The 14,111-nt window shown below is 39.5% G+C and overlaps 1 protein-coding gene across 1 annotated transcript; it reads left to right on the top strand.

Moving 5' to 3' along the window:
* The first annotated feature begins 7,481 nt into the window (after positions 1 to 7,481).
* On the top strand, positions 7,482 to 7,955 carry LOC121745657. Its single transcript, XM_042139640.1, has one exon. It carries the CDS (start codon positions 7,482 to 7,484, stop codon positions 7,953 to 7,955), a length of 474 nt encoding a protein of 157 aa, XP_041995574.1.
* Positions 7,956 to 14,111: the final 6,156 nt, after the last annotated feature.

Here is a 14,111-nt window from a genome sequence, read left to right as displayed (position 1 = left end):
GGGCGCCCTTAGGTGCGCCCTAAGGCGCGCCCTATGCACCGGGCGCGCCCTATGCACCGCCAGGTCATCATTTTTATCCTCCTATCCTCCCACCTGCAGTGTGGCGCCCTAAGGCGCACCCTATACATTTTCTTTTATTTGAATATTTAAATAACTACAAAAATTGGGGAAAAACTTCATTTCATTTATAAAAATTAATACATTACAGTACGAATTAAAAAAAATACGCAAACTCAGCGACGGCGGTTACGGGCCCACACTTCTTCAATCATGGCGTTCATGAGCTGTGCATGGTCTTGTTGGTTGCGCATTGAGGCATGTCTAGATAGAACCTCATTGAAGCCCGTCGGTAATCCTCTAGCGGGGGGCTCGGTCGCCGTGCTGGACGAGCTAGATGCACCTTCATCATCGTTCCAGTCGGTGATGGTCCCACCTTCATGCTCGACTATCATGTTGTGCATGATTATGCACGCATACATGACATCGGCGATGACTTCCTTGAACCAGAGACGAGCCGGGCCTTTCACAATTGCCCACCGTGCTTGGAGCACACCAAATGCCTGCTCGACATCCTTCTGCGCCGCCTCCTGCTTTTGTGCAAATAAAACCCTCTTCTCACAATTGGGCAGCTGATCGTCTTCACAAAAACAGGCCACCGTGGGTATATGCCATCGGCCAAGTAGTACCCCATGTGGTATTGGCGCCTGTTGGCAGTGAACTCGATGACCGGGCCGTTGCCATTGCATTGCTCAGTGAAGAGGGTTGATGAGTTGGGGATTTTAATGTCGTTGTTCGACCCGACCACGCCGAAGTAAGGATGCCAGATCCAGAGCCGATGGTCAGCGACGGCTTCGAGGATCATCGTCGGGTGGCTGCCCTTGTATCCACTAGTGAATTGGCCTCTCCACGTCGTCGGATAATTTTTCCACTCCCAGTGCATACAGTCGATGCTCCCTAGCATCCCAGGAAAGCTGTGCGCCGTCTCGTGCATCTTCATCAGGCCCTGGCAATCAACGACAGTCGGCCAGCGCAAATATGTGTCGCCGTAGGCCTCCACAACCTCCCGACAAAATCTCTTCAGGCACTCCCGGCCTGTTCTCTCCCCGACGTGGAGGTACTCGTCAAAAATATCCGTCGTGGTGCCGTAGGCCAACTGACGGAGTGCGGCCGTGCACTTTTGCAACGGTGTAAGGCCGGGTCTGCCAACGCCATCTTCCCGATACGTCATGTATTCATCACGTGACGACAAAGTCCGGACAATGCTGAGAAAAAGGTAACGCGGCATTCTAAACCGGCGACGGAAAACGGTCGGTCCCCACCGTGGTTGCTCGGCAAAATAGTCTGCAATCAGACGTTGGTGAGCTGCCGCGTGGTCGTGTCGGACAATCGTCCGACGTCGAATAGGCCTGTGGATCTGCTCCGCCGCCGCCGCCTCCTCCTCCTCGCGCTACATTTCGACTAAGCATTCCGCCATGGCCTCTTCAACGGCTGCATCTAAGGCTTCCGAGGTCGGACTACCTGACTCCGAGGATCTAGAACTAGTGTCGTCGTCGTGGTTCATTTTGGTATGTGAGATAGGTAGAAATGTGAGAGATGAGAGAAATGAGAGAGGCGAGATGTTCGTATGAACAAGTGAATGAGAAACGAGGTTTAAATAGACAAATTTCGGAGAAAAAAAAATTCAAAAACGCGTGACATCATCCGCGCCCATCGTCCGCCGAGCCCACAATGGTGCCCGATGCCGCGGACGATGGCCTATCGTCCACAACCATCGTCCGCCGAGCCCACAATGGTGCCCGATGCCGCGGACGATAGGCCATCGTCCGCGCTTCTTCCGCGCCCGAAGCTTAGGGCGTGGGCATAGGACGCGCCCTATGGCGAGTACCCACAATGGAGGCATCGTCCGCGCCCGAGAACGATGGCAAGCATAGGGCGTGCCATCGGGCGCCCCATTATGGGTGCCCTTATACCAAAAGTCTGATACAGATTTGTGTGATCTGAATACCATGCCTCCTATAAGTTGTATGCGTAATATGACTAATATCACAATTACGACAAAATATTTATTATATAACTTTGAAGCATCTTATCAAATTAGGAATTAAATTGTTACAAATATTTTAATACAGTATATCTTACAAACGTACTCCCTCCATCCCTGAAAGTTTGTCCCATTTTTCCATTTCCGTCCGTTCCACAAAATTTGTCTCATTTCACTTTTTACTATTTTTGATAGTAGACATTATATTCCACTAACTCATTCCTATTCACATTTTATTATAAAAATAATATATAAAAATAGGACTCATGTTCCACTAACTTTTTCAACTCACTTTTTATTAGGGCATCCACAATAAGAATAGCCCATCCATAGCCCGGCCATAGTCCAGCCACAAACCTCTCATGTCACATCATCAGCACTAAAAATCCTCCTGTCACATCATCAGGACAAGCAAATAGCTCAGCAATAGCCTAGCCACATCACTCAAAATTATATAAAACAAATAATTGACAATCACACAAAATACGGAATTAAATTTACGATACAGATACGGGAAAATTCAATAATATTATTTAAATTAAAAAAACACACTTCATTAAAATTAAAATAACATTACAACATCCTCGTTAATGAGTTTGTCCCACATCGAAAGTGGAACATAAAATATTCAAGGATGTCTCTATAAAAGAGAAACAACCACGAATGGTTTTGTCCCACATCGAAAGTGGAACATAATTGTAACACCCCATTTTGTTTAATACTTATTTCTCATCATTAAACTATATAATTACGTGGATAAGACTTCAGTTACTATTCAAGAAAGTATGTACATGTAATTAATATTTTATCAACACCAATCTTATTTAGTAAATTCTCAATACTTCACATTAACATCCATATTCATTCCAAATCATATTTCCATGATCAAGTCATCTCAATCAATTCACTAACAACAACAATTCAATTTCCCCTTAATCTTGTCATTTTATCCGGTATTAGATTATGCTTCAATCATTAAATTATTCCTCATTTCCATGCTAAATCCACTCATATACTCACATTTATTCATTAGTCATCACAATATTCAATCCTTAAGCTTCAATATTCCAATTGCTTTTCTAAAATATACCAAAAGATATAAATTCTAATAAATTCACTTTACTACATCCTCCCTAGTATCCATTTGTCATTAGCGTCCATTCTGTATTCATAAAACTTTCAACAGTAGAAAATCTAACTAATTTTCAGAATATACTTAATCATTTGTCATATATTCTATAAATTCATGTTATGGTCCAAGTCATTTCCAAACGGGATATTTACGTTCGAATTAATCAATTAGAATTCATAACGTAAATTCCTTAAAATGCAACTTCTCCGACATTCCCCATTCTTAGTATACATATTATATTCATTTCTTATTTCAAAGCATGCTTAATCACATTATCAGCATCATCACTATAATTAAATCAAACAATTGCTCAACATTAATTAATAATTTTAGTCTCACTATTTTCGATTCTTATACGTCTTCCCATTTATGGTATTCTAACTTTCAAATTAATGACCAAACTAGTCTATCAATGTTTAAAACATCACATACTCATTATTACTCCATTGGGGCAAAACTTCCAGTTTGTATAACTCATTATATAACAAAGTTCATGTCATAAAAATAGTATAGAAACAAAGAGCTTACTTGATTTGCCGAGTTCTACGGAATTACTCATTCAATTCATCGATTATCTTGGAAATAAATTGAAGAAAACTTGGAGACTCAAAAAATGGCTATGGCAGTCCCCTCCTCTCCCACTATAGCAAGGGTGAATCCATCTCCCAAATGTCCTTTCTTTTCTTTTTATATATATAATAAATTAGCTTCAATGATATATTTTTCCTCAATTAAACACATGGAAATATTTTAGTAATACACTTGAGAGCTCATTTTTTTCTAAAATTTTCTTTAGCTTCAAGACTAAATTAAATATTGCAGCCAAGTCATGCCTAATTGATAGAAAATAAACGGCACTTTTAGTTTAGGTAACTAGGATTAGTTTTGTTTAAACTAATTACTACTAGTTTATTTCTCTATTTAATTACCATGTATATTCTAATTTCTATTTATTCTATTCACATACTAACATAAATTCATAAAATACATCATATCTTAGATTTATAAAAATTATTTCAAATACATTTTTCAATTATTACTTTTTGTAATATCGATTTTATTCACCAAAAATCTTTGATCGTCGATTTCTTACCTAAAACAGTAAATTCCGTCTAGGATTATTTTTGGGATGTTACAATAAAATATTCAAGGATGTCTCTATAAAAGAGAAACAACCAAGAATGAGTTTGTCCCACATCGAAAGTGGAACATAAAACATTCAAGGATGTCTCTATAAAAGAGAAACAATCAAGAATGAGTTTGTCCCACATCGAAAGTGGAACATAAATATTCACGGATGTCTCTATAAAAGAGAAACATTAAATAAAAAAAATTAAAATTTCCGCTTGCCGATCGGGAGCCTGCAATAGTGGCCAGCCGATCGGCGAGCGCTCGCCGTTTTTCTCGCCGATTTGGCGCCCGCCGGCTGCAATAGTTTGGCGAGCCGGTGCGCTCGCCGCTATTGGAGACGCTCTTATATTTCTTAAAACTCATGCCGTATCAAAGTAGGATAATATTTGGGGTACGGAGGTAGTAATATACTAAGTCAAATATATTGCACCAATGGTGAAGCATCAATAGATTGAATAACCGATGGTAAATATATTCTTTTGCAATGAATATAATAAAAAGTTAGATATAATTGCAATGGTCCGACAACTCCAGTACATGTGAAAGTTAAAGAATTCATTTTTCTACAACATGCTGTAACATTTTCCTTTTTATCTGGAATCTGGATCGTCAATTTATGTAAAGTTATCATGATTTTCTATGCTTCTCGATATGGATATGTAATTGCTGGCCTCCATTCATTTTTTTTAATTCACGTGTACGTTTGATTTCACATATTGTCAGTGACAAATGTAAGTAGTAAAATAATGTCTGAATCTAAGCTTGATTCAAATTTACGACTTTTTAATAAAATGTCGGCATATTATATACTATTAGCAATGAAGGAGTAGTTTTAATTTAATTTACACCATATATAACGTTTTATTCAAATAGATCTAAACTGGTTACATCATGAATAAAAATTTGGGATGCAATTGAACCAATATATATTTGCTATCGGTTATAAAATCCGATGTCAAGCACATGTATGGACAACTTGATTTGCTGATCGCATTAATCAAGTGACGACTATGAATTTATTAATCTTCATAAATCATGAATATAAATGTTTTAACTAACATATATGTATAATAAATATTGTAGATATGAGCAAAAAACATTGAATTTTCATGTAATTAAATAATTAAAGTTAACTGAAAAAGTTCTTAAATAAGAGAACATTAATTAAACTAATAGTAATAAAAAAGTAAATCCTACTATCACCATTTACCAGTTTAAATACTCCTAATTTACTGCAAGTTGTACATACATATAATTTCCTCCATGAAAAGCAAAATGCCAAAAAATTTACAAATTCCTTTAAAATAGGGATAGGTTATCCACACCCTATGCTAGTGGATTTGGTTGGGGTAGGGTGAGAGGTAGGTGTGGAATTAAATAGATAGTACTATAATTATAAATGGACAACTTCATAAATATTGCAGTGTTTGTCAAATTCTAGATAACTTCATTTTTGTTATGATGCAACTGTGGAACAATAGACAAACCAATAGTTCCAAAAGAGGTAGGGACTCTTGTACATGTGTGCATTCCCCCACTCGTTTGTGTATGTGAATACATACATATCATCGTATATTATCATCATAAATGCATGTGCAATTTCGTGAAAATTTAGTATTATAGTTTTCATGTGAATACTATTTTTAAAACTAGGAGTACTATATTCTTATGGAAATGTTATGTACCCACCCCTATGGATTGAGAGTATGGTGATATTTCTCTCTATAGATACTAATATGCATGTCTAATTCATGTTTGGTTTCTTAACTTCTAAGTTCTATGCTTCAAATTTCTAAGTGGAAAACGCATCGACAATTTCTAAGTATGGGAGTATTAGTCTCTGTGTACATTTCCACGGCAAAAATATAATTTTTGAAAAAATGTTACAATTGTTGCATAACTTGCATTTTAAAGACACATTTGATTTCCATGAGTACTGTGTCACAGTAAACAATGTCTAGATAAAAGGTGATGTCCGATTTATTAAATAGATTTTATGCAATATTATAAACTAGTTATAGGATGGGATACTAATAATTATTTAATTTGGAGCATTCCTCTGAAAAGAAGCCACATATATATCATTATTTTATAAATTATTAATATTGACTCATAAAATCGAATGTTCGTGACATCGTTAAAGCGAGAATATTTTTTCGGTTTCGTTAATTAAGGGATGAATGCTCAAAGAGCAAGTCATCTCTGAAAATTAAACAATAATAAATATTTATAAGAAATAGATAGGTCTCTAGCTAGTAAGTCGCCATATACATGCCTCTTTTGTTTCACTCAAACCAAAATAACTTGACCTCAAAGTATTGTAATAATTTAAAATTTTGAATATTTACTTGACCTCAAAACAAAATAATTTAAAAATATTTTTTTTAGTAGCAATAAATTAATAAATAGATAATATACTGTACTAATTTTTATCATATTACATTACAGCATATAAATTAAATATATAGGAGGAACATAACATAGAAAAATGTAAGTTTGTTTAGTGTTTCCATATATATTGCGAAGGTCAGGGAAGATAGTGTACTAAACATTTTAGCTTCCAACCAACTATGAAAAATTAACACTTAAATTAAGATCGTAATCAAGTTAGAATCACTTTGAGTGACAAAGAATTATATTGTCACGATCGCGTATCAATTTATACATCGCATATTTAATATATACATAACAAAATACCATGATTTAAACTATGAAACATGGAATAAAATATGAAAATGTTATAAAAAAAGAACCAAATTAATGCTTTAAATTGCAACTATGATTGAGCACCTGCAATAGCAATAGATGTTAAACAAAATAAAGTTGATCTCAAACTAATTAATGTCTTCTTCTAAAGAAATATTGCCGGAGGAAAAATGCGGTGGCGCCTCCGCCGCAAAAGTGTGTTGCGTAATTCTAGCCACCACCGCCCTCAGTCTCCACCCGCCGCTCTCTCTCCTCCTCCTCCTCTCCCGTCTCTCCGCAGCCCGCTTCTCCTCCATCAACCGCGACGGAAAAATCCCCTTTCCCACATCGCTTCTCTTGCACTCCAAGACAACCCTAATCTTCAGCTTGCTCGTCTCCGCCGTTGTTGTCGCAACTTACATATAAATTTTCACCGGCAAGAACCTCTATTTTTTAATCAGCAAACGGCGCCTTTTAAGCCAAGCATGGGTCATGCTTTTCTTGATGCTAATTTGCCTAAATTTAGGGTTTGATTTGCCCATCAGCACCGACCCGAGTTTACGCGGCGGCGGGAATTTGGTCGCGGCGAGGAGGCTGGTTTTGGTGTTGGGAGTGCATGAAATGATGGTGTTGTGGAGGCGGAGTGTGGTGAAGCCGGTGGTGGACGAGGCGGTTTCGGGATTCGGGTGGGCGGAGAAGGCGGTTTTGGCGGCGGCGTTAGGGTATGTGTCGTCGCGGAGGTTGAGGGGAGAGGTTGAGGCGCTGGCAGCGATGCTGCGGAGAAGGACGGAACTGGGGATGCGTGTGGAAGCGGCGGACGTTTTAGGGTGGTGGTTGTATTATTTGACGGCGGTGATAGGTTGTGTTAAGGTGATTAAAGGGTTGTTTTGGGTAGCAAACAAATTTTACAGACATATTTGTAGAATATCGGTTCTAAGCAATCAATTAGCTGAACAGTTGGTGTAGTGCATTGTATTTTCACTTAATCTCATATACTTATGTTTTGATGTACTCATGTAATATATAATATTTATATGTAGATATATGAATGTATATAATCATATTACTTTATTTGTCTCATCAAAATAGTGTCATTTCAATTTTCATACGAATGAAAAATACTAGTAATGATATCCATAAATATTAATCTCTCCATCCCTATGTGTTAAACAAGGAAAGGCGTGTAGAGGGGGTCACTCACAATAATTCCCCAAGAATAGATTGATATAATTAGCGGGGAAATTGATACCATTATAATTAGATTGATATTCTTCCTTGTATTCATACTTGTAATACCTATTTAAAGGAACACAAGGTACAACAATATACATCAAGGAATTATCGATCTCTCTACTCTCTCTACTGTCTCTCTCCCTCAAACTCCCAAAATATGCCTGATACACAACTCAAGATGGTATCAGAGCAGGGGTAGAGCAGGGGTGAGACTCAGAGTAGTCTCATCACTGTCTCGGACCAATCTCAAACCCTCTAACCAAAACCCGGCAGATCCTATAAAAACCAGCAAAAATGTCAGATGGCAAAGAGAAACCAAAACCAACGGAAACAGAGCAATTTGATCGAATGTTTGCCGAGTTCATGCGCTCAAGTATAGCGCACAACCAAAACCAAATTGTACTCACAAATCAGCCAGATCCAAAGACTGAAACCCACAGAATCGATTCATCACCACTAATCATCAGCGGGAAACTAAATGGTGAGAATTACGCCTTTTGGGCCGTTCTCATGAAGGCGGCATTCAGCGGAAGGGGTATGATAGCTCACATCACTGGAGTTCCACCCCCTCCGGCGAAGACCGACCTAGCCTTGGAAAGATGGTAGCAGACAGACCACTACGTAGTCACGTGGTTGACGCGAAATGTCAAACAGAAACTAGTCAGTCGTGCTCCCAATACCCAACAGCCAAAGAGATATGGAAAAGCCTGGAAGTCACATATGTCAGCGGAGGAGACAAGATTCAAGTGTATGACCTATACATAAAGGCAATCACGTTAAAACAGAAGGATGAATCATTGGAGGACTTATGGACAAAGTTGAATGACATCTGGATTTCCATAGATCGGAGGCATCCAAATCCAATGAAATATGCAGAAGACATCGACATGTACAACACTGAGAAACAAGAATATAAGCTATTCAATTGCTCGTTGCCCTAAACGGCAAATACGAAAGCATCAAGAAGGAGATTTTGAGGACATAACCACTTCCCCCAACTGAAGTCGCTCATGCTATCCTCCGGCCAGAGGACGCCAGATCCGATGTCCTACAAACCGAAGACCCCAGCCCGCAGGGAATTGGCGCCGGGCTAGAGGTAACACAACCATGGCAAAATCAAAACCCCCCACCGTAACAATTCTCAACACAGCGGCGGCGGGAACAACAGGAATTGGAATAAGCGAACCGAAGATGACAAGTTGAAGCTTAATTGCTCTCATTATGGGAAGAAGAAGGCTAAATTCCACGAATGTACGTCATGGGAGATGATATCCGCCATTTGTACCCGGAAAAAAAATATTTCCAGTGATAGGAAAGACGCGTGAGCCTCTTGCGTGTTTTAACCAAACACGCGATAGTCTCTTGCGTGTATACAAAACACGCGTTACTCTCATGCGTGTTTTAATTAAACACGCATCAAGCTCATGCGTGTTTGAATGAATGAAAAATCGACGCTTCTTCCCTCTTCCTTCACTCCCAGCAGCTCCCTCTACACGCCCAACGATGAGACGGCGAATTCATCATCTAGCCGATGAAAATCGAAGTGAATCCGACATCTAGCTGCTCCCATTCCTCTTTTAAGTGCTGTTAGGTAACTTTTTACCCTTAATTTCGATTTTAGTTGGTTATAGATTTACGTAACAATATTACTTAAGAATGTCATTTCAGTCTTAAACATGGTTAGAAAATCTAAAATACTGTTCGTAAACATAATAAAATTCAAGCCACAAACACGATTCTCAAATATAATATGACTACACAACACGTCCTAAAGTGCACTTTCTTCTATTGTGGCCGGTCTCTCCACAAAGGTGGCATCGAGGAGGAGCTCTTGGAGCATCTTCTTCGCGTTCATCCATTTGGTTGTGTATCCTGCCTCTGTTGTACCGCCCACGTGAACGAGGAAGTAGCCGTGCTAGTGAACATTCCAACGTCCATTCAGGTTCATACCAATAATCTTGGTGTCTCAATGGACGGAACGCAGCTGCATAAAATTGCAACCGTAAGACATGATAATAATGTAAGAATAAGAAGTATCTAAATAACATACCTGCGTACTGGTGAATCCAAACATCTGTATGGTATCGGGAATCAACATGACTAAAGATGTCATCACTGCGTTCTCTCAGCACCGCAACAGCGTGTGAGCAAGGCATTCTCCAGGTCTGCCACTTTCCACATGAGCATCTCTTTTCACGATAATCTACAACATGTATATTATGGCCTCTACCCGGACCTCTGTGATAGGTTAGCACCTCATAAGTTCCACGTGCTATGCTTGTAGTCCTGACATGATGACGTCTCCCTCGACGGTCATTCTTCTGAAATAACTCCCAAGCCATCAGTGTCAAAGGCATCTGACATTGTTTGGCTAGAGTCGTTCGGTTAACAAACCAGTTGATAGTCCGCCAGAATGTAATATCCATGATAGCTCTAATTGGGAGTTCCCTCGTAGATAACAACACGTTGTTATAACATTCGGCCATGTTAGTAGATGTCTCACCCCATCGACGAAATTCATCGTGTGCCATAGTCCACTGCTATCTATCTATGGTGGTTTCGAGGTACCTCAGAGCTTCTGGACTCACCTTTTCTAATTCACGCCTTGCAGTCCAATATCTCCGCTCCTCAATTACTTCACCCATTATCCATACCCATTTCTTCACTCCGGGGCCTTTGTGTCTTTGTAACACATTCGATCTAACGTGAACTAAACAGTATCGATGATAACCAACTGGTACCTCTTTCCACACATCAGACTGCATGGCATTTATAATGCCTTGATGTCTGTCTGATATTATGCACACTTCCTGGTCATGCTTTATAATATGCACTCTGACAAGATTCAAAAACCAACTCCAACTCTCATTTGTTTCTTCATCAACAATAGCAAAAGCAACAGGCAAACAGTTCTTATTTGCATCGTAACCTACTGCAGCAAATAGTTTACCTTTCAGTCTTCCACGCAGGTGAGTCCCATCAACTGATAAGACCGGCTTTGCTAGTTGGAACGCCTCTATTGCTGGCCCAAATGCCCAAAATACGTAGCAGAACACCTTTGTATTACCTTGACTCAATATAGGGTCATGCAACCACTCAACGATTGTCCCAGGATTTTGACTTTGCAACTCAGTCAGGTAGCTAGGGAGTTGTCTGAATGATCCCTCCCACCCACCATATACAAGCTCAATAGCTTTTTTGCGAGCATACCATGCTTTCTTGTAGCCGATTTTCACGTGAAATTTATCTTTGATATATGTACCTACCGCAGAAGGCTTGAATTCAGCATCGTTTTCAATTTGACTTCGAATACAGAGAGCAATCGTGGATGATATAAGATTAACATGTTCACTTGGATCGTGATCTCTCATACAACAATGACGATCAACCCATGAGTTGATAGACCAGCTACCATCTCGTTTCTTAAACGTTGCTTTAACCTCCCAATTACATAGGTATCGTTGCCCAAGGTCCTTGCCTTTTCTTTTCGGACCAAATGGGTCCCTACAAACTGCATGCCATCTTCTTGATTTACTATCCATAACCTCATACATCCGACCTGTTCCCACATGCCATAATGTTACAGCAGTTTTCAACTGCAATTTGCTATCAAATTTCGTTCCCACATTTATATTTCTCGGATTATCCTCATCCCAATACCACATATCTTCTTCACCCACTCCATGGTCTTCTGAAAAGTAACCTCGACTGCCTTCACATGGTAATGATTGAAAAAATGGTAACCCTTCAGGCATATAGTCGGGAACAGGTTGCTCCCCACGAACAGATGATTGTACATAATTCTCAACCATCATATCAAGTGTCTCGTCGTCTGTAGAATCTTCACATGATTCTGCACTATAATCAAGATCACTTGGTTGAGAACCATCGGAACTATCACAATCAGAACCATCTGAACCATCACAATTATCAGAACCATCTGAACCATCACAATTATCTGAACCATCATAACCATCACATGTCACATTTGGTACATCTAGTTGTTCATCAACCTCCATCCCAAATGTGTTGAATTCGAAGCTATGATATTCATCATCCCTCCTAGATGTCCCGACATCAAAACTATGATAATCATCTCTCCTAGACGTTCCAACATCATGATGAGTGATAGGTGGTTCAAATTGCAACGCAGTAGTAATCGGAGTATATTCAATAAAACGTTCAATTTGACGTGGATTTTCAGCAAACATATACTTTAACAAATTATCATCCACTGGTGTAGCTATATAATTCACCACTCCACTAAAAACCACATGATGCCTCCATGTTAAATCAATCGTATGTGTATCCAAATCAATTCCAATTTTTTCATATATCATTGAAACTAGCTGATAATAAGATATCTTTTCATTCAATATAATAAATGATTTTGCACGAGGGGGGTCATAAGCAACACCCAAACCTGGGAGCTGAATAATTTTCCCATCCCAAATATAAACTCACAAACACCATCAAGCCTGCAAAATAAGTACGACAAAACATCATATACTCTAAATTCAACATACTTAAATAAATATTGCACAAAATTAAATACGAAAATTCAATACCAAGTTCAATGCTTCGATTATATATTTAGTTTACAATGCATACATATAACTACATCAATGGCCTAAATTCAATGTTTTTCTTGTCACACAATGTCAAACCATGAACCCTAAATCTATACCTAACTAACATATAGCAATGATAATTGAAACTAATGGTCAAAAATTACCTAACACCACTTAAAATAGGAATTAGAGTATCAAAATATTGGATTCACTTCGATTTCCGCCGGCTAGAGACGTTGGGCGTCGCTGAGAGTGAGAGAGTGAGCGAGGTGGAAGTGAAGTTTCTGCCGCCTGGACTGGAACATGTATCCAAGGCAAACACGCGAGAGAGTCACGCGGGTTTAATCAAAGACGCGAGAGCTTCATGCATGTTTATCAAAGACGCGAGCGTCATGCATGTTTATCAAAGACGCGAGAGGCTCACGCGTCTTTCCCATCACTGGAAATGTTTTTTTCCGGGTACAAATGGCGGATATCATCTCCCATGACGTACATTCGCGGAATTTACCCGAAGAAGAAACATACATGAGAGACATGCTTCGAACTCCACGGCTGCCCGAAGTGGTGGCAGGAGAGAAAAAAATGCGGTCAGCCACCAACGACGTTCCGAGGGGGGCGGGCGGCAGCCGCTGTAGCTGGGGGAGAAGGAACACCTGTCGCCGGCATCGGGAGCAACCTAGGAGGGGCCACTATCAACCGAGGCGGCAACCCGGGGGTAGAGGAGACGACAGTTGGAATGGCGCCGATTGCCAGAGGAGGAAGCAGTGCAATTTTACCGGAGAATGAGTGTTCTGGTGTGGAGGCGCCTAATGTCGATGAAGGTAAATTAGGGTTTGAGAAATTGCTCTCAAACCCTCCGCCCCTTAATCCTTCCCATATTACACCTCATTCTGAAAATAATATCAAAAAGCACCCTTACAACTCTGAAAAATCACACAGTAACCCCTGAGACATAAAAAAAACCCAAAGCTGACCCCAAATGTCCAAAAATTACCAAACCAGGCACTATATTTGGTGATAAATTCCAAGTTGCCCCCAATTCTTTGTGAAAATAGACTTCAAATACTTGAAAACTTACCCATATCATGTACCTTATCTGTTTCCTCGGAAAGTAAAAATGATAAATGGATTTTTGACTGCGGGGCTACAGATACTATTACGTATGATATTTCTGATATTTCTTATTTGCATAAGGCACCAAAGAGTCATATCCAAACTGCCAATGGAGAATTTACTTCTGTGGAAGGAGCAGGGACTGTTAGAATTTCGCCCACTCTGACTTTATCCAATTGCTTATATGTTCCATCCATGTCACACA

This window comes from Salvia splendens, chromosome 8 (genome assembly GCF_004379255.2).
Source record: "Salvia splendens isolate huo1 chromosome 8, SspV2, whole genome shotgun sequence".
NCBI classification, from domain to species: domain Eukaryota; kingdom Viridiplantae; phylum Streptophyta; class Magnoliopsida; order Lamiales; family Lamiaceae; genus Salvia; species Salvia splendens.
Note: the sequence above shows the minus strand (reverse complement) of the source record. Positions and strands in the feature narration are given on the sequence as shown.

Excerpts from the sequence above, each read along its gene's own strand:
- LOC121745657 (XM_042139640.1), top strand. The coding sequence starts at position 7,482 with ATGCTTTTCTTGATGCTAATTTGCCTAAATTTAGGGTTTGATTTGCCC.